General features: G+C 34.6%; 1 protein-coding gene across 1 annotated transcript in view; it reads right to left on the bottom strand.

Annotated features, from left to right (window-relative positions):
• Positions 1-19798, bottom strand: part of Trhde (thyrotropin releasing hormone degrading enzyme) — a 353366-nt gene that overhangs the window by 75837 nt on the left and 257731 nt on the right. The window contains exons 10-12 of the mRNA XM_035451580.1: positions 17201-17289; positions 8546-8679; positions 8377-8432 (exon numbers count right to left, since the gene is read on the bottom strand). Of these exons, the coding sequence (XP_035307471.1) occupies positions 8377-8432; positions 8546-8679; positions 17201-17289 (279 nt within the window). The remainder of the gene's footprint in view (positions 1-8376; positions 8433-8545; positions 8680-17200; positions 17290-19798) is intronic.

Here is a 19798-nt window from a genome sequence, read left to right as displayed (position 1 = left end):
AGTAGGACTTATTTATTTAGGGACTCTCTCTCTCTCTCTCTCTCTCTCTCTCTCTCTCTCTCTCTCTCTCTCTCTCTCTTTTCTCTCATACACACACACACACACACACACACACACACACACACACACACACTATAACAACAATTACTCTAATTTTTTGAAACCTAACCCTGAGAGTTCAGAGGGATGATTTAGAAATTTTCAAGAATTTGAAATACATACTTTTCTTAAGTGATTTATTTAGGTAGAACTCCACTAAAAATGTTAATTTACTTGAATAGATTTTTAAGATGATATTATAAAGGTGAGTTGTAACAGGAAAGACAAAACATTTCTCCCAACCAAACTTCTTAAGATGGGAATTTTTTAAAATAATTATTTAATTTTTTAATATTATAATAAATTACATTATTTTCTCCTTTCATTTTCTCTCTTCAAAACAATTAGAGAATTGGTGAGAATGAGAGCTTTTGTCCTGTATATCCAGGGAGTACAACAACATCAGGAAAATACAAGAGAAAATATGTGTTGAAAATTATAAAATAACTTTTAATTCATGAGCTACTAAGGAACACAAATACAAAATACATAGACTTATTCAAATATAATTGCACTACAGTTTGGAAACCTAGACTACCGATTATCACAAAAAGAATGCTTAAATAAAAAAATTCATGTAACCTACAGACATCCACCCAAGTTTGTAACTTAAGAGAACAAGCTGTTTGCTATGAAAATGGATCAAACCCATGAAGTGATGTCAAATCCCCTTTTCTGTTTTCTACTCCTCACTTGCAGGCATTAGACATTAATATTAAAACCTTCTCTCTTACAGAGCTGAAACACAAATTTTGGTGTGGGAAGGTTACAAATTTGCTTCTGATTTAATGAAGCATGATTTAAAATCTGTAAGGAAGTTGCCATCCCCAAGAGCCACAGGGCCACCCTTAATACCTTGTGAGATGGCTATGTCTCAGAAGTAGTGGGTACAATACCTCCCCTAAATCCTTATCCCAAGGACAACATCTGTGATTCTGCCCTCAACAGGTTTCTAAAAACAGCTCAAAGGAATAAGTTAACCCATTCTCTAACCTTGAGCAAAGCAGCATTTGCCTGGAGGAAGAGAATAGCAATAGCTGGAAAAATCCAGAAATACAGTCTGAAATTTTACTGGGTTATGAAAGAAAGAAAACTGAAGAGTCCCAGCTCATTACAGTAAAATGTCCTGAAAATGCTCTCAGACTATTTTTAACATTTATCTGTGGCAAAGTGTTGCAAAAACTAAGCCCAATTTAGAGACCCTTTGGATATAGATTTTTAAATAATTGCATGCAGAAAGGTCTGAAACAAAGCAGGCTTCAAGGTGACTCTCTTGTGTGTCTCAAGATGTGCATTTGCAGCAGATGACAAATAGATAATTAGAGTCCACAGCCTAGGGAGGTGAGAGATGTGCTCTTTTGGGGATGGACACGAATCTCATGAAAAGATTCACTATGAGTCACAGATACATAGAATGGAAAAGCCTCCACTGGGAAGCAAGGTTGAGAGGATACTGGTGAAGTCATTTTAACAGCTTTAATTCAGCGAAGAGGACTGGAAGCATAGAGCCAACAATAGATCTTATTTTGCAATAAACAATTTTATCACTACTATGATTTATAAATATTTAATATTAACTCTTTTGCACATACTATGCAGTAGCTTAACAGAAAATAACTAAAAGCATAAACATATGTGAATACTTCCCTCAAAAAAGCCTAATAAAACAGCCGGGCAATCAGTCTTCACTCTGTGCCCAGTGAGTACAATAAACTGCATGTAGGAATCACTGTTCCATTTTTATTAATACTCTAGCTAGGTTTGGTAGCACATGCCTTTGGTTCCAGTCCTTTGGGAAGTAGAGGCAGGTGGATCACTGTGAGTTTGAGGCTAGCCTGGTCAACAAACAAGTTCCAGGATAGCCAGGGCTGTTACACAGAGAAACCTTAGCTCTAAAAACAAACAAAAACCAATTTTAGTTAATAAAATAACCCTAATTTGAAGCACAAATGTGTAAAGTGTGTATGCCAAAAACCAACAGCTCTTTAAAAATTGATAGGAATAGAAGGAAAAAATTCTAAAATTATGTACCCTTATGCACTCAGAATCCATACAGCAGTAGATAGCATTAGGGGTATTAAGGGCCCTTGCCCAGTCTTTTCTTGTCTATTTAAAAATTATTTATCTAAATTAAAAACAATATTACTTTACATACCAATCCCAATTTCCTTTCCCAACTGTCCTCCCACTCCCCGCCACCATCTCCCTATCCCAAGCCTTCATCTACTCCTCAGAGATGCTGAGGCCTATCAAAATCTGTATACCCTCTGTATCTAGACTCAGAAAGGTATCCCTCCATAGGGAATGGGATCCAAAATGCCAGTTCCTGCACTAGGGATAAATACTGGTTCCACTGCCAGAGGTCCCATAGTCTGCCCAAGCCCCTCAACTGACACCCACATTCAGGGGGCCTGATTTGGTCTTATGCTGGTTTCTCAGCTGTCAGACTGGGGTCCATGAGGTCCACTTATTCAGGTCAGCTGTTTCTTTGGGTTTCCCCAGAATGCTCTTGACCCCTTTGCTCATCACTCCTCCCTCTCTACAACTGGATTCCAAGAGTTCAGCTCAGAGCTTAGCTATGAATCTCTGCTTCTGCTTCCATCAGCTAATGTATGAAGGTTCTATGATGGCATTTAAGATAGTCATTATCTCATTATAGGGGAAAGGCATCTAAGGTAGCCTCTCCATTATTGCTTAGATGCTTAGTTGGGATCATTCCTGTGGATTCCTGGGAATTTCCCTAGTGTGAGGTTTCTCGTTAAGCCCATAATGGCTCCCTCTATCAAGTTATCTCTTTCCTTGCTCTCTTTCTCTGTCCTTCCCCCAACTTGACTTTCCTGATCCCTCACATTAATCAGTCTTTTAAAAACTACTGTTCACCTGAAGAGGGAATCCACTCATGTCCAAACCTGAGAGGGAAGGTCATGGCAAAAGTCCTGTCAGCCAAGGGAATTTCAGCAAAGGTTTCTATGCCATTCCTTCACCCAATGCCTTAGGAAAGGACAGAATGCTGTATCTAAACAACCATCTATGGAAGTAGGAAAAGCCTTTCCTGTCCTGTGGGTTCTTAGAGCAGTTATACTTCTTCAAATCATGCTACTATTTTCTGCATTAAATGAAGGAATGTTAACACCTGTGTTAGGAAAGAAACCTTAAACAATGACTGAGTTAGTCATGCAGAAGACATAAAAGAGCTAAGAAAAACCACATTGCAGGAAGTTCTATCAAAAACAAGGAAATGAAACTAAGATGTGTAAGTACAGAAATTGTGTCTTTTTGTATCAGTATGTATCTTTAATAGAAAAAAAAGAAAGAAGGCAGTATAGTCAAAACCCATGTTTCTAAAATCATAGGGCTTCATCTAGGGACTTGAACAAATAGTGATAAATTATACACTGAAAATGGAAAGTTAATATAAGCTAATAATTCTCTATCTATTTACTTATAACCCAATGTATATCTCTTGCAGGACTCTATAGAATTCACCAAAATGGTTCCAAAATTTATATAAAATATACGATATTGAAAAAGAAAATATATTTTATCACACACAATAATTATAAATCTAAACTGACAAAAATAATGTGGTACCAATAAAGAAAAAAAGCATAGTAATGATGTCATCCAAATCAAACCAATTTCGAACAGTGACCTTTCATATTTCAAACACGAAAAATAAAACATTTTTAAGCAAATGTGGATGGAATAATTAGTAACAATAATTAGTAACAAATTAAGTAAAGTAAAGAAAAAGGAGTCTTTGTTCACCCAGTACATACAAAGTATCAAAGAAAGAATAATCAGGAGATAAATACTAAACAAAATAAAATTTAAAGAAAACTGGAACATTTACTTGATGTATAAATGAAGACCTTTTAATAATGAAATAGCATAAAGTACATAAGTTCAGTTCAATGAGGAAGAGAATACTGCAAATAGATGCTACTGAATGGAATAATACCCCCAAATCATACAAAGCATAGAAGCTAAATTACTTTTTTGCTTTCTATTAAGTTTGAATTTCTCTCTTTAACTAAGTGATAACTCATAAAGAAAGATATAGATAGTAATCATGTAGAACAATACAACTTCTTTTGACAGTGATTAATAACTTATAAATAGTAGTTTGAGCTAGCAAGTTATCAAATTTTAAATAATTATTCTTTTACTGTAATGGAAAATTTGATGGAATTGTACCTTCCATAAGGTTGTAGGGCAAACTGGCTGAGAAAGACTTTAAATACACTTCTTTGATTGTTTTCAGAGATTTTATGCTTTTCCATCCTCGAACTCTACAACAGAAAACTAATCCAGGGTACTTGCCATAGGCTGCATCCTAAGAAGAATTCAGAAATGATGGAAAGCTCCCAAGATTTATTTTTATAAATGACTCAGAGGACAGAATAAATCTCTCTTCAACATTTTAAAATTTAACAGCATAAAGGTTTGGAGGGGGAAAATGTCTGGTATAATATATACCAAATATTCCAAATTTTACCTCTGAGGAAGATAAAGCAATCGTAGGTGGTAGATGTAGTGAAATTAAGCCTTAACACTTTTTCTTTGTCGGTTTAAATAATTTAACATTTGAATGTAGAAGTACATGTCTTTTGTTTTGCTTATTGCTGTTCTTATATTTTTGAACATGGTTACTCTGTATCCCAAGTTAGCCTGGAACTCACTGTATATCCCAAGCAGATCTCAAACTCACAGCAATCCTCCTGCTTAAATCTCTCAAGTTCTGGGATTACAACTATGCATCACAACACTGGTTTAGATTTTCATAGCTAAAAACTACCCAAATTTAATAATAGGTTTTAGTGAATTTCACTAAAACAGTGACATGAAAGCTTCTAGCTTGCTAAATTTATGATTACACAAATAGTGTGACTCTGTGCCAGGTGTTAAATGAAGTGACAGTAACCACAAAGATGACACAAAGCACACTCTTCTGAATTATGCAAGAACAACTAGGAAGCTGGAAACATACTGTGAATCAAGAAGACAGCCTTAGTTTCCATGGAATGACAGACAAGCCTATACTCAAGGCCAGAGACTAAACATCTGCTTAAGTGACTAATAATCCAAAGGAATGAGGAAGATGCTATAGACAAGAATTCCATAAAGTAGATAACTTCACTCAGTCTTGAACTCATGGATTCTGCTGTGTCATTGTTGGGTATTAAGCTTCTACTTTCATCACACACATACACTCAGAATCAGTCCAATAACAACTATATGACTTAGGCCCTCTTAACCTCCAAGTTTCTACTATGAAATAGCCATGGCAAGCACTGTCATTGGATGCATTCACTAAGATTAAGAGTCATTAGAGTCAACAAATTATGGCATATCAAATTGAGTCAGACTAAGCTCATCCCTGTGCAACAAGTCTGGGCTAGGCACCCCAACATGGGATATAAGTTTGGAAAAGGCAACTCAAGCACCAGAGATAGTTCAGTGGGTAAAGGTGCTTACTGACAAACCTTACCATGTGAGTTCAATCCTCAGGACTGACATGATAGAAAACAATCAACAGAATCCTGCACCTTGTCTTCTGAATACACACAAACATTCACACACACACACACACACACACACACACACACACACACACACACACACACACACACACACACACACACACACACACACACACACACACACACACACACACACACACAGGAACACACAGAATAAATAAAAATAAAATAGTTTAAAATAAATTCTAAAATTCTGGGAAAAAAAAAAGAGGTCATTAACTCCAAGCCTCAGCCTTGATTGTAACTTGCTTGGGTTTGATGAGTATAGGCTCTTTGTCCACTTGTTATTTGCAAAGAGGCCAAGGACCTGATGTAACATTGTGATTGAAAGAAATCTCCATAAAAACAATTTTTAAAAGATGGAATATGTATTTGAATATACAAAATATAAGTAATATTTAAGTCCAACTACATAGAGTGGATTTGCAGAAACCTATTTTATTTTCTATTTAATTATGTTCACTCTAGTAATGAAACAATTCATGAACAGTGAAACAGATTGTAAATATGAAGTTAATGATAGTTCAGGGTTTTTCATCTTTTCAGTAAATAATAATAATATTACATATTTCAAAGTTTTAAGGTCTTCAGAAACATATTTTTCTGGTCATTATTTCCTACACAACTGCTTATATAGTGTTTGTATTGTATTAGGTAGTAAGTAATTAAAAATTTAGAGATATTTAACAATGTACACAGATATATGTAAGCAGTATGTCTCTTTATATAAGACTATGGACATACACAGATTCTGGTGACTGTTGAGGTCCTAGAGCAACTCTACCATTAAAAAGGGGAGCTGCCTATATTTTATGAAAACAGGGTTATGTTTGCACATATTTCATATTTAATAATTAGCTGCTATTAGTAGGGTTTTTGTTGCTGTTTTTGCTCCTAATCCTTTATTCTTTGTGTTCAACATTTCTCTCACTTTCTGTTTCTATCTCAATAAAGTATTACTGTAAACATAAATATACTCTCCTATGATTTAGTGAATACTGAACTCTAAACCTCTGTGTAAAAATAATTTTTGTACATGTCATATTTTCTTCAAGGTCTTCATAGTTTTCTCAGAGCAAAAGATACATTTTAGCCATTATCTTCATCTATCACTATCTCTATAAGCCTTTGTTCATCTTTTTTTTCCCTAAGTCTTTCCGTACTAAGATAGTGTAACAGCATGGAAGGGCCTTCACTTACCTTTGCTCCATTAATGACTTGGTTTAATTAGTATGTTTGTAAATTTTTTATTTATCATTGTTGTGTGTGTGTGTGTGTGTGAGTGCATGCATGCATGTATGAGTTAAGGTGGACATGGAATGTGGCACTCCTGTGTGGGTATCAGAAGAGTATTTCACAATTAAGTTTCCTTCTACCACTGTAGGTTCTAAGGATCAAACTGGGGTAACCAGGCTTCTTCTGTGGCAAGTTATTATTTTTCTACCCAGTGAGCCTCAGTGAGTATGATCTATATTGAAACTTCCTTGTAGAGAATCACTTTGGGTATTCCCAGTGTGTAACAGGGTCCTGCTTGCAGCATGGTTTGCCCACTTGTGGCATGCCAAATCACAGCAGTAATTAGTGATGGCCCTGTGCTCCTTTGTGGTAATAATGAAAGCAAAGGCCAGAGTTTATTCATTTTTGTACTGGTGCCAACAGAAGAGTACCTTGTACTTGTCTTGTAAACTTCCTTTTAGACACTGTTTACACACACACACACCACCGGCAGCAGCAATAATCTAAGTTGGTTGCAGAAGCTTCAGTTTCATAATTATCGAGTGCTCTGCATGTGAGCTCCTCAGTTTTGATGGATTAGAATGACACTGATGTGGAGGAGTTTTAACATACATAAGTAAGAGAATTGAGATTTGGTTGAGCCCATAAACTAAGAAAGAAGTTTCAGATCTCATAAATGAACCTATTACTAACCCAAGTCTTGTGTTCACATGTGCACAAACATAAGTAACTATATTCACACAAAAAGAGGGAAAATGTAGCAAACTTTGATAAATTAATTTATCAAATAAAACTTTGATAAATAGAGAGCTCACTATATACCAATCTGAATCCTGAAAAAATAGATTATTAGATAAAAAACTACCTAAATATGAAAAAGTACAAGGTATTAAATGATGGGGTCTATTTTATTATGCTGTATCCAAACTTAGTAAATAGCTCAACCAACATTCTTTCATTTGATGACTAGTCAGGGACATAACTCAATTTTACATTATGGATCTAATTATGAAATTAACTTAATATAATAATTAAATCAATTAAAATATTTTTAGAAATTGAATGATATGTAGTGAAATATTTGTTTCTCTCTTGCAACCTAAACTTTTCATAATGAGTAATATTCAAACATACTTTTAGAAAATAAAAATACCGAAGCATTTGTGAGGAATAATATTGCTAATGCTTGAATGTGTTTTCTATCAAAAATTAGAATGAGGCACAATGGTCATTGTGGAGAGTTCATTAATGAAGAGATTACATGAATCTCCAGGGTGTTTAACTGAACTTGCAGTGAAATTGATAAAGCTTATGTATTGGAAATACCCTGTGGCTATTATTGATTTAGAGTTTGGGGCACTGGATATAATTTGAATACAAACAAGCTATTCTAAGAAAGAAATTTACATATAAATATGACTATATAATATGTAATTTAAATTAATGTGCACATATAACAAGGCATGTATTTCTTGTGGAGATCCAGAGTAAAACATACCTGGCCAGGCTGAAGGCATCATCAATCAAGCCCGCACGGTTACTGATGGAAAGTACCTATGAGGCCAGTTAGGAAAAAAGAAAGGATGGAGGGGTGGTAATTCTGATAATAAAAATGATAGGTATTCACACTTCAAAACAGATCACTGATACACAGATCAAGGATGTACCTCATGGTTCCTGATTAATTGATCAATGAGTAATCTCCAGTTCCTTAGGTCATAGTTGACTCTAAAGTAGCCAGTCTGATTAATGTTCCCAAGGATCCAGCTTCCTTTGTCCATGTATGCTATTCTGTGATGTTCTGCAAGTAGCATTGGAAAATAAGTAGATTTTTAAGTTTTTAGAGTTTAAATGGAATAAAGTAAGCATTTTAAATACCAGAAACAGCATTACCAATAATTGAAAGAAAACGTCACCCTAAAATGCAATGGAAATGGAATATTTAATTAATCCCTTCCATCTAAAATTGAATAGAAAATTTTATTTTGTTATAATTATTATACCAATTAGTGATTTTTTTAAAAAATAATTAACACTTTTGTTCTTGACAGAACTCTATTCTATTCACAGTTTTTTGTTCTTGAAATTAATGGTGTCTAGAATTCCCCCACCATGTTAATATGGCTTTTAATTAGATTGTAAGTGTATATGCAGCTAGAACAAAAGACATCTTTAGACGTATATCCTATTTGTTTTATTCAGGATACAAGTGGTCAAAACAATAGAGGTCACTTATTTAAAAGTCACTGTTCTTTGTTCTTTCTGGCTTTTTTTTTTCATGTTTACTTAGGAGTGCAAATAACAGACTTTCCAAAACCACCAATAGTGACAGAACAAGCAAACCTCATTTAATCAAGACTCTAACAACTCCACACAGAATTAGGAACAAGGAGAATGCATCCTTCCTATTGGAAAGCCTTAGGAAAAATTGGAACTTATATTCACCAAGTGATGCAACTTACAAAGGCCAAGAAAAATGTTATAACCCCTTCCATATTTAACTCTTTCAAATATAGCAGAGAGTTACTTTTGCTTATGGAGAGTTAACAATCACAGACTTCACAAAACAATCAGTAACCATTGTAATAATTTCCCTGTTGAAGTTCAGACTCATTCTTCATGGAGTTTTCACAGTGAGGTTGAATTAAAATTTGCAGGCACACACAGACACAATCTGACAGCAGATGGAAAACAACCAACAGAGAATAAAACATACAGGTGTGTTTTAACTTCTATGACTCAACAAACCCATAGAATTTTTATCAAGATTTTACAAATCTGAATCAATGTAATAAACAAAGCATGCTTGCAATCCTTTAAGAAAAGGGATGTATAAATTACTCTCAAGTAAACAGTACACAAGAAAATGTTGAATGAGGTAGACTAATCCAATGTATATTACAGACTAGCAATTATGAAAAATCAGCCATAAAGTGAGATGTAATAGAAGTCAAATTTATGTTTTATATCCTACTTGTACTGTAAATATGCTGTGGTCATAGGATCTAGGGAGAACCTACTGATGTTTTGCTAAATAGACATGTTGTCTAACTGCCGTCTAAATACTTATTCTATTACCCATGAATCTATGCTGCTCTCATCTTTCATCTGAGAGTGTTAGGGTAACTGTGGACTCATAAAATGAATTGGGAAATGTTCTTTATCTTTCTATTTTGTGGAATAATTCTAGTATTATTAGCATTAACTCTTCTTTGAAAGTCTGATAGAATTCTGCACTAAAACCATCTGGGCCTGGGCTTTTGGTTTTGTATTTTGTAAACTTTAATCAATTGTTATATTTAATTGGGAATTATAGGTCTATTTATCAGATCTTGGTTTAACTTTGGTAGGTAGTATGTATTAAGAAAATTATCCATTTCTTTTAGACTTTCTAATTGGTGAAATATAGATTTTAAATTAAATTCTTCTTTTCTGGATTCCCATGGTGTCTGTTTTTATGTTGCCCTTTGATTTCTAATTTGCTAAATTTGATATTCTCCCTGTGATTTTTAATTTGGATAAGAGTTTGCCAATCTTGGTGATTTTCTGAAAGGGCCAACTTTTCATTAATCATTAATCATTAATCAAAGAATTAATCATTTCATTAATTCTTTCTATTGTTTGATTATTTCTGTTTTCTTGATCTGAGCCCTGAATCTCATTATTTCTAACTATCTATTCCATTTTGCTGTGATTTCTTTCCTTTTCCTTTTCCTTTTTATCCTAGATCTTTCAAGTATGCCGTTAAGTTACTCATAAGAGATTTTTACAACTTTTTATGTTGACAGTGCTATGAATGGCCTCCTTCATTGTCTCCCATAAGTTTTGATATATAATAGTTTGATATTCATTTTTATATAACATCATTAATTTCCTTCCTAATTTTTGTCTTGACTCATTTTTCATTCAGTAGAGAGCTGCCCAGTTTCCATGGGTTTCTAAGCTTTCTGTTGTTTCTGTTGTTGATATCCAACTTTAACCCATGGTGGTCTGATAAGATGCAGGGAGTTATTTCAGTTTTCTTGTATCTGTTGAGACTTGCTTTTTGTACAATATGTGGCCAGTTTTGGGAAAAGTTCCATGAACTGCTGAATAGAAGGAATATTTGTTTTGTTTTGTGGTAAAATGTTCTATAAATATATTTTAGGTCCATTTGGTTTATGATTTTAGTTAGCTTCAACATTCCTCTGTTGATGACCTGTCTATTGGCAAGTATAGGATACTGAAGTCACCCACTATCACTAAGTTAGGGTCAGTGTGTGATTTAGTTGTAGTCTTGTTTCTGTTATGAACTTTGGTGTCCTTGTGATTGGTGTATAGGTGTTAAGAATTGAAATGTCATCTTGGTGGATTTTCCTTTGATATGTAACTTATATATATTGAATAAAATGAAACCACAACGTACCCAAACTTATGGGAGACAATGAAAGCAGAGTTCTAGGAGGTAATTCATAGCACTAAGTGCCTACATTAAAAATATATTATACATATTATTATTTATAAGAATATATTATATATACATATATGTATATATGTACACATATATAACTTTTGTGCTCTAATAAGCATTCTAAATGAATAAATGACCCTTACATTTAAATTAAAAATTTTGGTAATTTTATTTTTAAAGTTTTCTAATTTTTAACTCTGTGTGTGTGTGTGTGTGTGTGTGTGTGTATTTGTATGTGTGTGTGTGTGTGTGTGTGTGTATGCATGCAAAGGTATGTTCAATGCTTACAAGTACATGTAGAAGACACTGGATCCCATGAAGGTGTAGTAACAGGATTTTGTGAATCACACAAAATGGGTTCTGAGAACCAAACTTGGGTCTTCTGTAAGAGCAATATATACTCTTAACCTCCAAGACATTTCCAGACCCATTTATTTAGATAATTATCATTAATGAATTTTCTGATTAAGCTGTAGAATCAAGCTGAATATATGAGCACATGACATACATTTTACAAACATCAAATGATAATGTAATCTTACTATATTAAATTCATTTTTCAAAATTGTTTCTTATTTACAAATTGGATAATGGCATGCATAAATCTCATGTAATTCAATTTGTTCTGCTTTTATTTATTCTATTAAAAATCTTATAGGTAGATTAGCGTCAAGTGAGTAGGTATATTAAAACATGAAAATAATCTATATATCTTCTCCATTGCCTGACTAAAATAAGAAAGACAGTCATCAACTGTTTTAAAGCATACTATTATTAAACTTACACCCAAAACATGAAGTTATTACTATTCATGAATATTTGTATGGCTTTGTTATAAATGGGATCTTTGGGAAGCAATTCCCAGAAAGATTTTGTAATAGATTTTAAAATGTCTTTGCAGTACTGGTTAATTACATTCCCAAAATGTTCTGCAAATTAACTAATAGCAGGCAATGAATTTTAAAATGATCTTTTCTGATGGCCTAATGAGGTATGGTGTTTGATGAGTTCTGTAGAAAAAAGTATGGAAGTTATATTTCAAATATTCATAATAATAATTGAAAATCTTATTTTTGTCCAAAAATGGCACAAATCTCAAGGCATAAATGAGTTGGTATTTTATAACAGGTTTTACTATGTAGCAACTATGAGAATGACAGTGGAAATAATATTTAAGCATTGCTAGCCAAATATGCTACTTGTAGAAAATGATAATTAAAAATAATATAAGTAGAAAAGTCAGCTAGAATGGCATGTGTAATCATAAAGGAAAAATTAATCCATAAAAGATAGCTTATGTTGATCTTTTTCACAGGATGTTCGTGAAAATCCAATGAAACAATATCTGGTGAACCCCATAAATACCTGTATACAAATTTCAAAAACACTGTGGGTAACTAGCAAAGTTGCAAAGCAACCTATCATACGTATAAGTGTGTGTGTGTGTGTGTGTGTGTGTGTGTGTGTGTGTGTGTGTGTGTGTGTGATGTACTGTGTGTGTGTCCAGGAGTTGAAGAAAAGAAAAAGAAAAAAAAAGCTCCTAAAAGGAACCTTTCACTTGTCTACACAATTGGCACACTGGAGAGGCATTCATCAAGGTTTGATCTCCACATTTGTAAAATGTGGATAAAAGATAATACTGACTTTCAAGGTTTGTGGATTGTATGTTAGTCACTTAGGAGGAATGCTATACATAATGTCAATTTTAATATTTTGGATCCAATTATCTTCAGTGTTGCATTTTTTCTTCCCTGGTGTTTGGCATTAAATTTACCTCCCTCCCTTAACCACTCAGGAATAGCTAGTTAGCACACAAGTTGTTATATTCATAAATGTTTGAATTATTTGTATTTCCACAGTAATTTAATCAAAAATTAAAACACTGTAACCTGCTTTTAAAAACATAAAAGCCTGTATAAATACTACTTTCAGACTATAATGTACTTTATATAATTGTTGGTTGAGTATCCATTCAATGTGTCTTTTAAAAGAATTGCTAATAACATGTGATTAATTCAATCAAATTGTATGACAAGAACTTCAAGAAGTATCAGACTGTCCCTTCTCTCACCCAAAGGGATAACCTAATAAAAAAAAGATGGTTGCCACGGAGTGAGATTTAAAATGAGGCCTCTGTCCAAGAGCAGTATAGCTGAGTCTTGTGGTAGGTTGATTCCCTGTTTTCTGAGAAACTGTCACACTGACTTCCAAAATAGCTGTGCAAGTTTGCACTACCACCAGCAATGGAAGAGTAGTGTCCTTGCTCCACATCCTTTCAAGCATGAGCTGTCACTTGTGTTTTTGATCTTAGCCATTCTGACAGGTGTAAGATGGAATCTTGAAGTCATTTTGATTTGCATTTCCCTGATGGCTAAGGATGTTGGACATCTCCTCAAGTGTTTCTTAGCCAATTGAAATTCTTCTGTTGAGAATTCTCTTTTTAGATCTGTAACAATTTTTAACTGGATTGTTTGGTTTGCTGATATGTTGTTTCTTGAGTTCTTTGTGTATTTTGAAAATCAGCATTCTGTCAGATTTAGGATTGGTGAAGAACTTTTTCCACTCTCTGGGCAGCAATTTTGTCCAATTGACAGTGTGCTTTGCCTTACAGAAACTTTACAATTTAATGAGGTTCTATATATTAATTATCAATCTTAGTGCCTGTGCTATTGGTGTTCTGTTCAGGAAGTTGTCTCATGTGCCAATATGTTTGAGATTATTTACCACATTCTCCTCTATCAAGTTCATTGTATCTATATTTATATTGAAGTTTTTGATCCACTTGGACTTGAGTTTAGTGCAGGGTGATAGATACCGATCTATATGCATTCTTCTACATGCCAGCATCCAGTTTGACCAGCACTACTTATTGAAGAGGCATTATTTTTTCCATTGTATAATTCCGGATTCCTTGTTGAAAATCATAGGTGTGTTGATTTACATCTGGGTCTTCAATTTTATTACATAGACTCATGTGTCTGTTTTCATGCCAATATAATGCAGTTTTTAATACTATAGCTCTGTAGTAGAGGTACTAAGATTGAAATCAGGGATGGTGACACTTCCAAAAGCTCTTTTATCATACAGGGCTGTTTTAGCTATCCTGGGTTTTTTTTTTTTTTTTATCCATATGAAGCTGAGTAATGTTCTCTCAAAGTCTGTAAAGAATTGTGTTGGCATTTCAATGGGGATTATGTTGAATCTGTAGATTGCTTTTGGTAAGATGGCCATTTTTATTATGTTAATCCTACTGATCCATGAGCATGGGAGATCTTAGCATCTTCTGATAGCTTTTTAAATTTCTTTCTTCAAAGACTTGAAGTTCTTATCATACAGGTCTTTACTTGCTTCGCTAGGATTAAACAAAGATATTTTATATTATTTGAGGCTATGGTAAAGGATGTTGATTCTCTGATTTCTTTCTCAGCCCATTTATCCTTTGTATATAGGAGGGCTACTCATTTTTTAAGTTAATGTTGTTTCCAGTTATGAGTAAAGATGTTCATCAACTGTAGAAGTTTCCTGGTAGTTTTTGGGTCTGCTTATGAATACTATCCTATCATTTGTGAATAATGATAGTTTGTCTTCTTCCTTTCAAATTCATATACCCTTGAATCACTTTAGGTATCATATTGTTCTGACTAGAACTTCAAGTACTATATTGAGTAGGTATGGTGAGAGTAGACAGCCTTGTCTTGATTCTGATTTTAGTGGAATTACTTAGAGTTTCTGTCCATTTAGTTTGACATCGGCTGTTATCTTGCTGTATATTGCTTTTATTATATTCAGGTGTGTCCCTTGTATGCCTCATCTCTTCAATATTTTTATCATGAAGGAGTGACGGATTTTGTCCAAAGCTTCTTCAGCATCTAAGGAGATGATCATGTGTGTTGATTACCTTGACAGATTTTCATATGTTGAACCATCTCTGCATCTTTGGGATGAAGCCTACTTGTTCATGGTGAACTATCCTTTTGAAGTGTTCTTGAGTTTGGTTTAGGATGCTCAAACTTACCACAAGGATACTTGCTCAGTTATGTTCATAGGAGCTGTTTGTGCAGTAGCCAGAACCTGGAAACAACCTTCAACCAAGGAATGCCCTTCAACCAAGGAATGGGTAAAGAAAATGTGACATTTGCAAAATGGAATATTAGTCAGTGTTAAAAAAAAGTGGGACAGGAAATATGAAGACAAATGGATAGAACTAGAAAAAAATCATCCCAAGTGAGGTAACCCAGATACAGAAAGAAAAACATGGTGTGTACTTACTCAGAAGTGGATACTAACTGTCAAATAAAGGATAATTATGCTATAATCCACAGACCCAGAGAATCTAGGTAACAAGGGAGGGTTCATGGATGGGACATCCAGATCTCCCTGGGAAGTAAAATAGTTGAGATTTTATGAATGGACTGAGGATGGGTGGGTATGGGAACATGAGCAATCAGAATGTGGGGGAGGGGAAAATACTGAGGGGGACTTCTGGCCAGGGACTTTTCAGGATCTGGAGGAAGCCTGGTGCAGAGGAACCTCCCAGGAGTCTACAGGGAGGGACCCAGATTAAACTCCTAGCAATAGTAGATAAGTAGCCTGAACTGGCCTTCTCCTGTGACCAGATTGGTGTCTGGCTCAATTGTCATCAGAGAGACATCATCCAGAAACTGATGAAGGCAGATGCAGAGAACCACAGCCAAACATTATGCGGAGTTTGGGAGTTCTGTGGAGGGGGTGAAAGGAGTATAGGATCCAGAGGAGTCAAGAACACCATGGGAAGACTCAGACAATCAACTAGCCTGGGCTCATAGGAGCTGGCAAAGAGTGAAGGGGCAACTAGGAAGCCTGCATGGGACTGACCTAGACACTTTGCATATTTGTAACAGTTGTAAAGCTTGGTCCCCTTATGGGACACCTAACAGCAGGAACAAGGGCTAGTTCTGACTCTTTTACTGGCTTTGGGACCCTACTCCTCATACTGGGCCACCTTGCCTAGCCATAAAACACAAGGAGATGCTTAGTCTTACTACAACTTGATAAGCCTTTTTTTATTGATATTCATGGGTGACCTACCCTTACCCAGGTGGAGACAGAAGAGGAGAGGATTTGGAGTGGTGGTGGGGGGGTGGCAGATGCCAGGGAGGGACTGGGAGGGAAGGATAGCGGGAGGCTATAGCCAGAATGTAATCAAATAGATGAATAAATAATAAAACAAAACCAAAAATAAATAAACAATTAATAAATAAAAGAAATAACCCATTTGAATCATTTGCAAAGTCCTAGGTTCACTGTAGATTTCAACATATAAAAATGCTTATAGTATAAAAGGCTGAAGGAGGAGATCTTTGATAATTCTTTTATTTTTGATAGAATTATGATAAACTTATAGGAGGGATTCTTTATGTATTTCTTGTACTTTCCAACAACCTTGAAAGGTTTTTAAAAAACTTTAAAAATCATTTTTTTAAGAATGTGTTAATAAAATCGAGGAAGAGCCATCACTCCCCCATCTCCCACCCCTACCAAAAAATGAGGTCTCTGCTTCAGTATCCTTCATAGTGCATGACTAATTGTAGTCATACTTCAATTACAATTTGGAATATAACTTCATACAGTTCTAAGGAAAATAATACTAGACATATTTAATTACTTTCCTTGACTTTGAAAGAAACATATAAACTTAATATTTACATATCAGTCTAAAATTAGGCTATGTAGAAAATATATTATGCCTAAATTTGAAGAAGTTATTATCATCACTGCTTTCTCTCTTTATAATTTGTCTTTACTCACATTTTGAAACTGCTGAAAACAGAGGTTAAGATCTAAACAATTATCTGAATGCAAACAGTCCCCTGGGAGAAAATTTATATTTTACCTGATTTGTTAGACACCCAAATAATTGTCTCTGAAGACACATGGCTTCGATTTCCTACCACAATGGTTAATGGAATCTGCCACAGGTAACTGGAAAAGAAAGAAAGCTTTAAGAGTAAAAACAGATACATCGAAGAAAAGTAAGCAAGCATTGCCTATGTTCCTTCTGTGGAAACTTCATTCCTTTTTTTGTTGTTGTTTGTTTTTTCAACACAGGGTTTCTCTGTGTAGCTTTGGAGCCTATCCTGGCACTCACTCTGGTGACCAGGCTGGCATAGAACTCACAGAGAGAGATCTGCCTGCCTCTTCCCCCTCGAGTTCTGTGTATAAAGGCGTGCACCACCAATGCCCGACTCCATTCCTTTTTTATTTTGTAAAAAAATCAAAATCATCAATTAATCAATCAGTCACTCAATTAGCAAATAATTCCCAAGCCTAAAGATTATATGCAGAGGGCAAACATACCTTCCCAAGGCCAATAAAGAGATACTTGGTATCTAATAGTTTTAAATTCAATGCAAAAGAACTTCTATAAAACAATTTATCTTTCAAAAAGAGATTTGCATTTTAGAAATAAATGCAACTAAACTCTATAAGTCTGAGCTGCACTGTTTATTGATTAAAGTCTAGAAATAGCTCTCTTCTTTTTTTTCTGGATTAGACTAATAGACAATTCAGTAGTTTCCTATATTTGCATATTAACATTGTTCTTATTTATTGCCTAACAAGTCTGAGGGGCACTATCGACATGTTTTGCAGAGAGATTAATATGGCACACCAAAGTAACTCAGCAAATAATAAAAAACAAAAAATAGTTTTCACTAAAATTGACATCTTTGTAAAGAATAATGTGAGCACGCTTCATGATCTGTTTTCTGAAAAGAATTTCTAAGTTGATATGACAAAGAAGCCACCAACAGGAGGGGTTATCCATGAGTCTTGGCTATTAAATGAAGCATTTTATTTCATTTATCTCTTCATAGGATAAAAATTGAGGTCATAGATGAAGTAATAGCAATGTAATCTCAAATGAGTAGCCAGATATACGTGGGAGGATTTTACAATAAATCCATCAACTTTACTCTGTTTCCTTCTTGAAATATAAACAATTTTAACCTTGCATTGTAACTCTAGGGAAAGTGGTAGCCAGCAATTATATTATAGGAAGAGAAGTACCTGAAATATAACAAGAAATTTTGCACATACTTTATCATTATGTAAATGAAAAGTGTATTGAGAAGTTATAGGAGAGAACGCCTGAGGTAATAAACTGTAATGAGCATGTCCTGGCCTCCGTGGCTGCCTGTTTTCATCAATAGTTTTCATTTTACAACAAATCAACATTTAATTCTAATTATTAGAAAAAGGCTGAAAACGTGTGTGCATGTTTGAGTTGGGAGGAGAGAACTCCTTATAAAAAATAGTATCAATGTTAAAGAAAGATCAGTATAAAGTGCTAGTGTCAACTCAGAGAAGGTAAGCCTGATTGGGTGGGTGCATACAATTCTGTGTAGATCAGAGCGTCAAGAAACAACTCGGAATATGAGGAGAAATTATGCAACATTGCAAAGTAGGATTTCATTTATTTGAAAATGCCACAAAATGCCCAACTTTCTAAGTAACAAGTGTCTAGTACAAATGTGACACTATGTCACACATCAGCTCAGTTCATGAAATTTTTAGTTATATAAGGTCTTTCTATGGTATAATACAAGGACTATGTATAAAAAATATAACTACTAGATCATTACAATCTTCTGAGTATATTGTAGTGATATCCTAATATCCACAGAAAAAGATGGAAACAAAAATGAACTCATCATAGAAAATATGCACAGCTTACCAGAAATTTTGGCATAGGTAAGCAAGTTTTATTATATCAATGGAATACATTGTGTTGCAGAGTCAGGAAGGCTGTCTGCAAAGGCCAGATAGAATTGGTATTGAATCTTTGACCAGAATGTCAACAGAGAATTAGGTGATCAATAACATAAAATTAGAATATTTCATTTCAAGTATAGATTTTATTATTTTTTAAATAGAAAATAATTCCTGGGACTAATGAGAATCTTCACATCAGCATCACATCTCCTTTATATGTGGTGTGGCAAGTGCTCAGGGTTTGGCTTCTCCACATGTTTCTGTAATTCTTGCATATATAAATTGTTATAGTGTATGTTTACACAGCCCAGATGATACATTTTCATTTAAAAGAGCCAGCTCACAGCTAATATAATGATGTATGTCATAGACTGACAAAGTACTTTTGTACAAAATTTGTCCTGTCATCCTTTTTGTGTCCTGTATATTTTTATGCATCAGTGACACTATGTCAGGATAGCAGTTCTCAGAGGCTTGACCTGATCTCTCTCTAACTTTGCCACAACAATTGCATCCAGCAAAGCCAAGTTTGATGCCTGATGATGTTGACCCTGGACCCAGACAGTGAGGGGGTAACAGGAGGCAGTTCTGCTGCATGGACCAGAAAAAAAATAGAGAAGCACTGATGTTCTCCCTGACCACAGTGAGGCTGTGGCATGGTGATGCATATCGCAAGAATCCAGAGAATGGCTGCAATAGATGCAAAGGTCAATGTATA

Source organism: Cricetulus griseus (genome assembly GCF_003668045.3).
Source record: "Cricetulus griseus strain 17A/GY chromosome 1 unlocalized genomic scaffold, alternate assembly CriGri-PICRH-1.0 chr1_0, whole genome shotgun sequence".
In the NCBI taxonomy this organism is placed as follows: Eukaryota; Metazoa; Chordata; class Mammalia; order Rodentia; family Cricetidae; genus Cricetulus; species Cricetulus griseus.
This window is presented reverse-complemented; position numbering and strand designations above follow the sequence as displayed.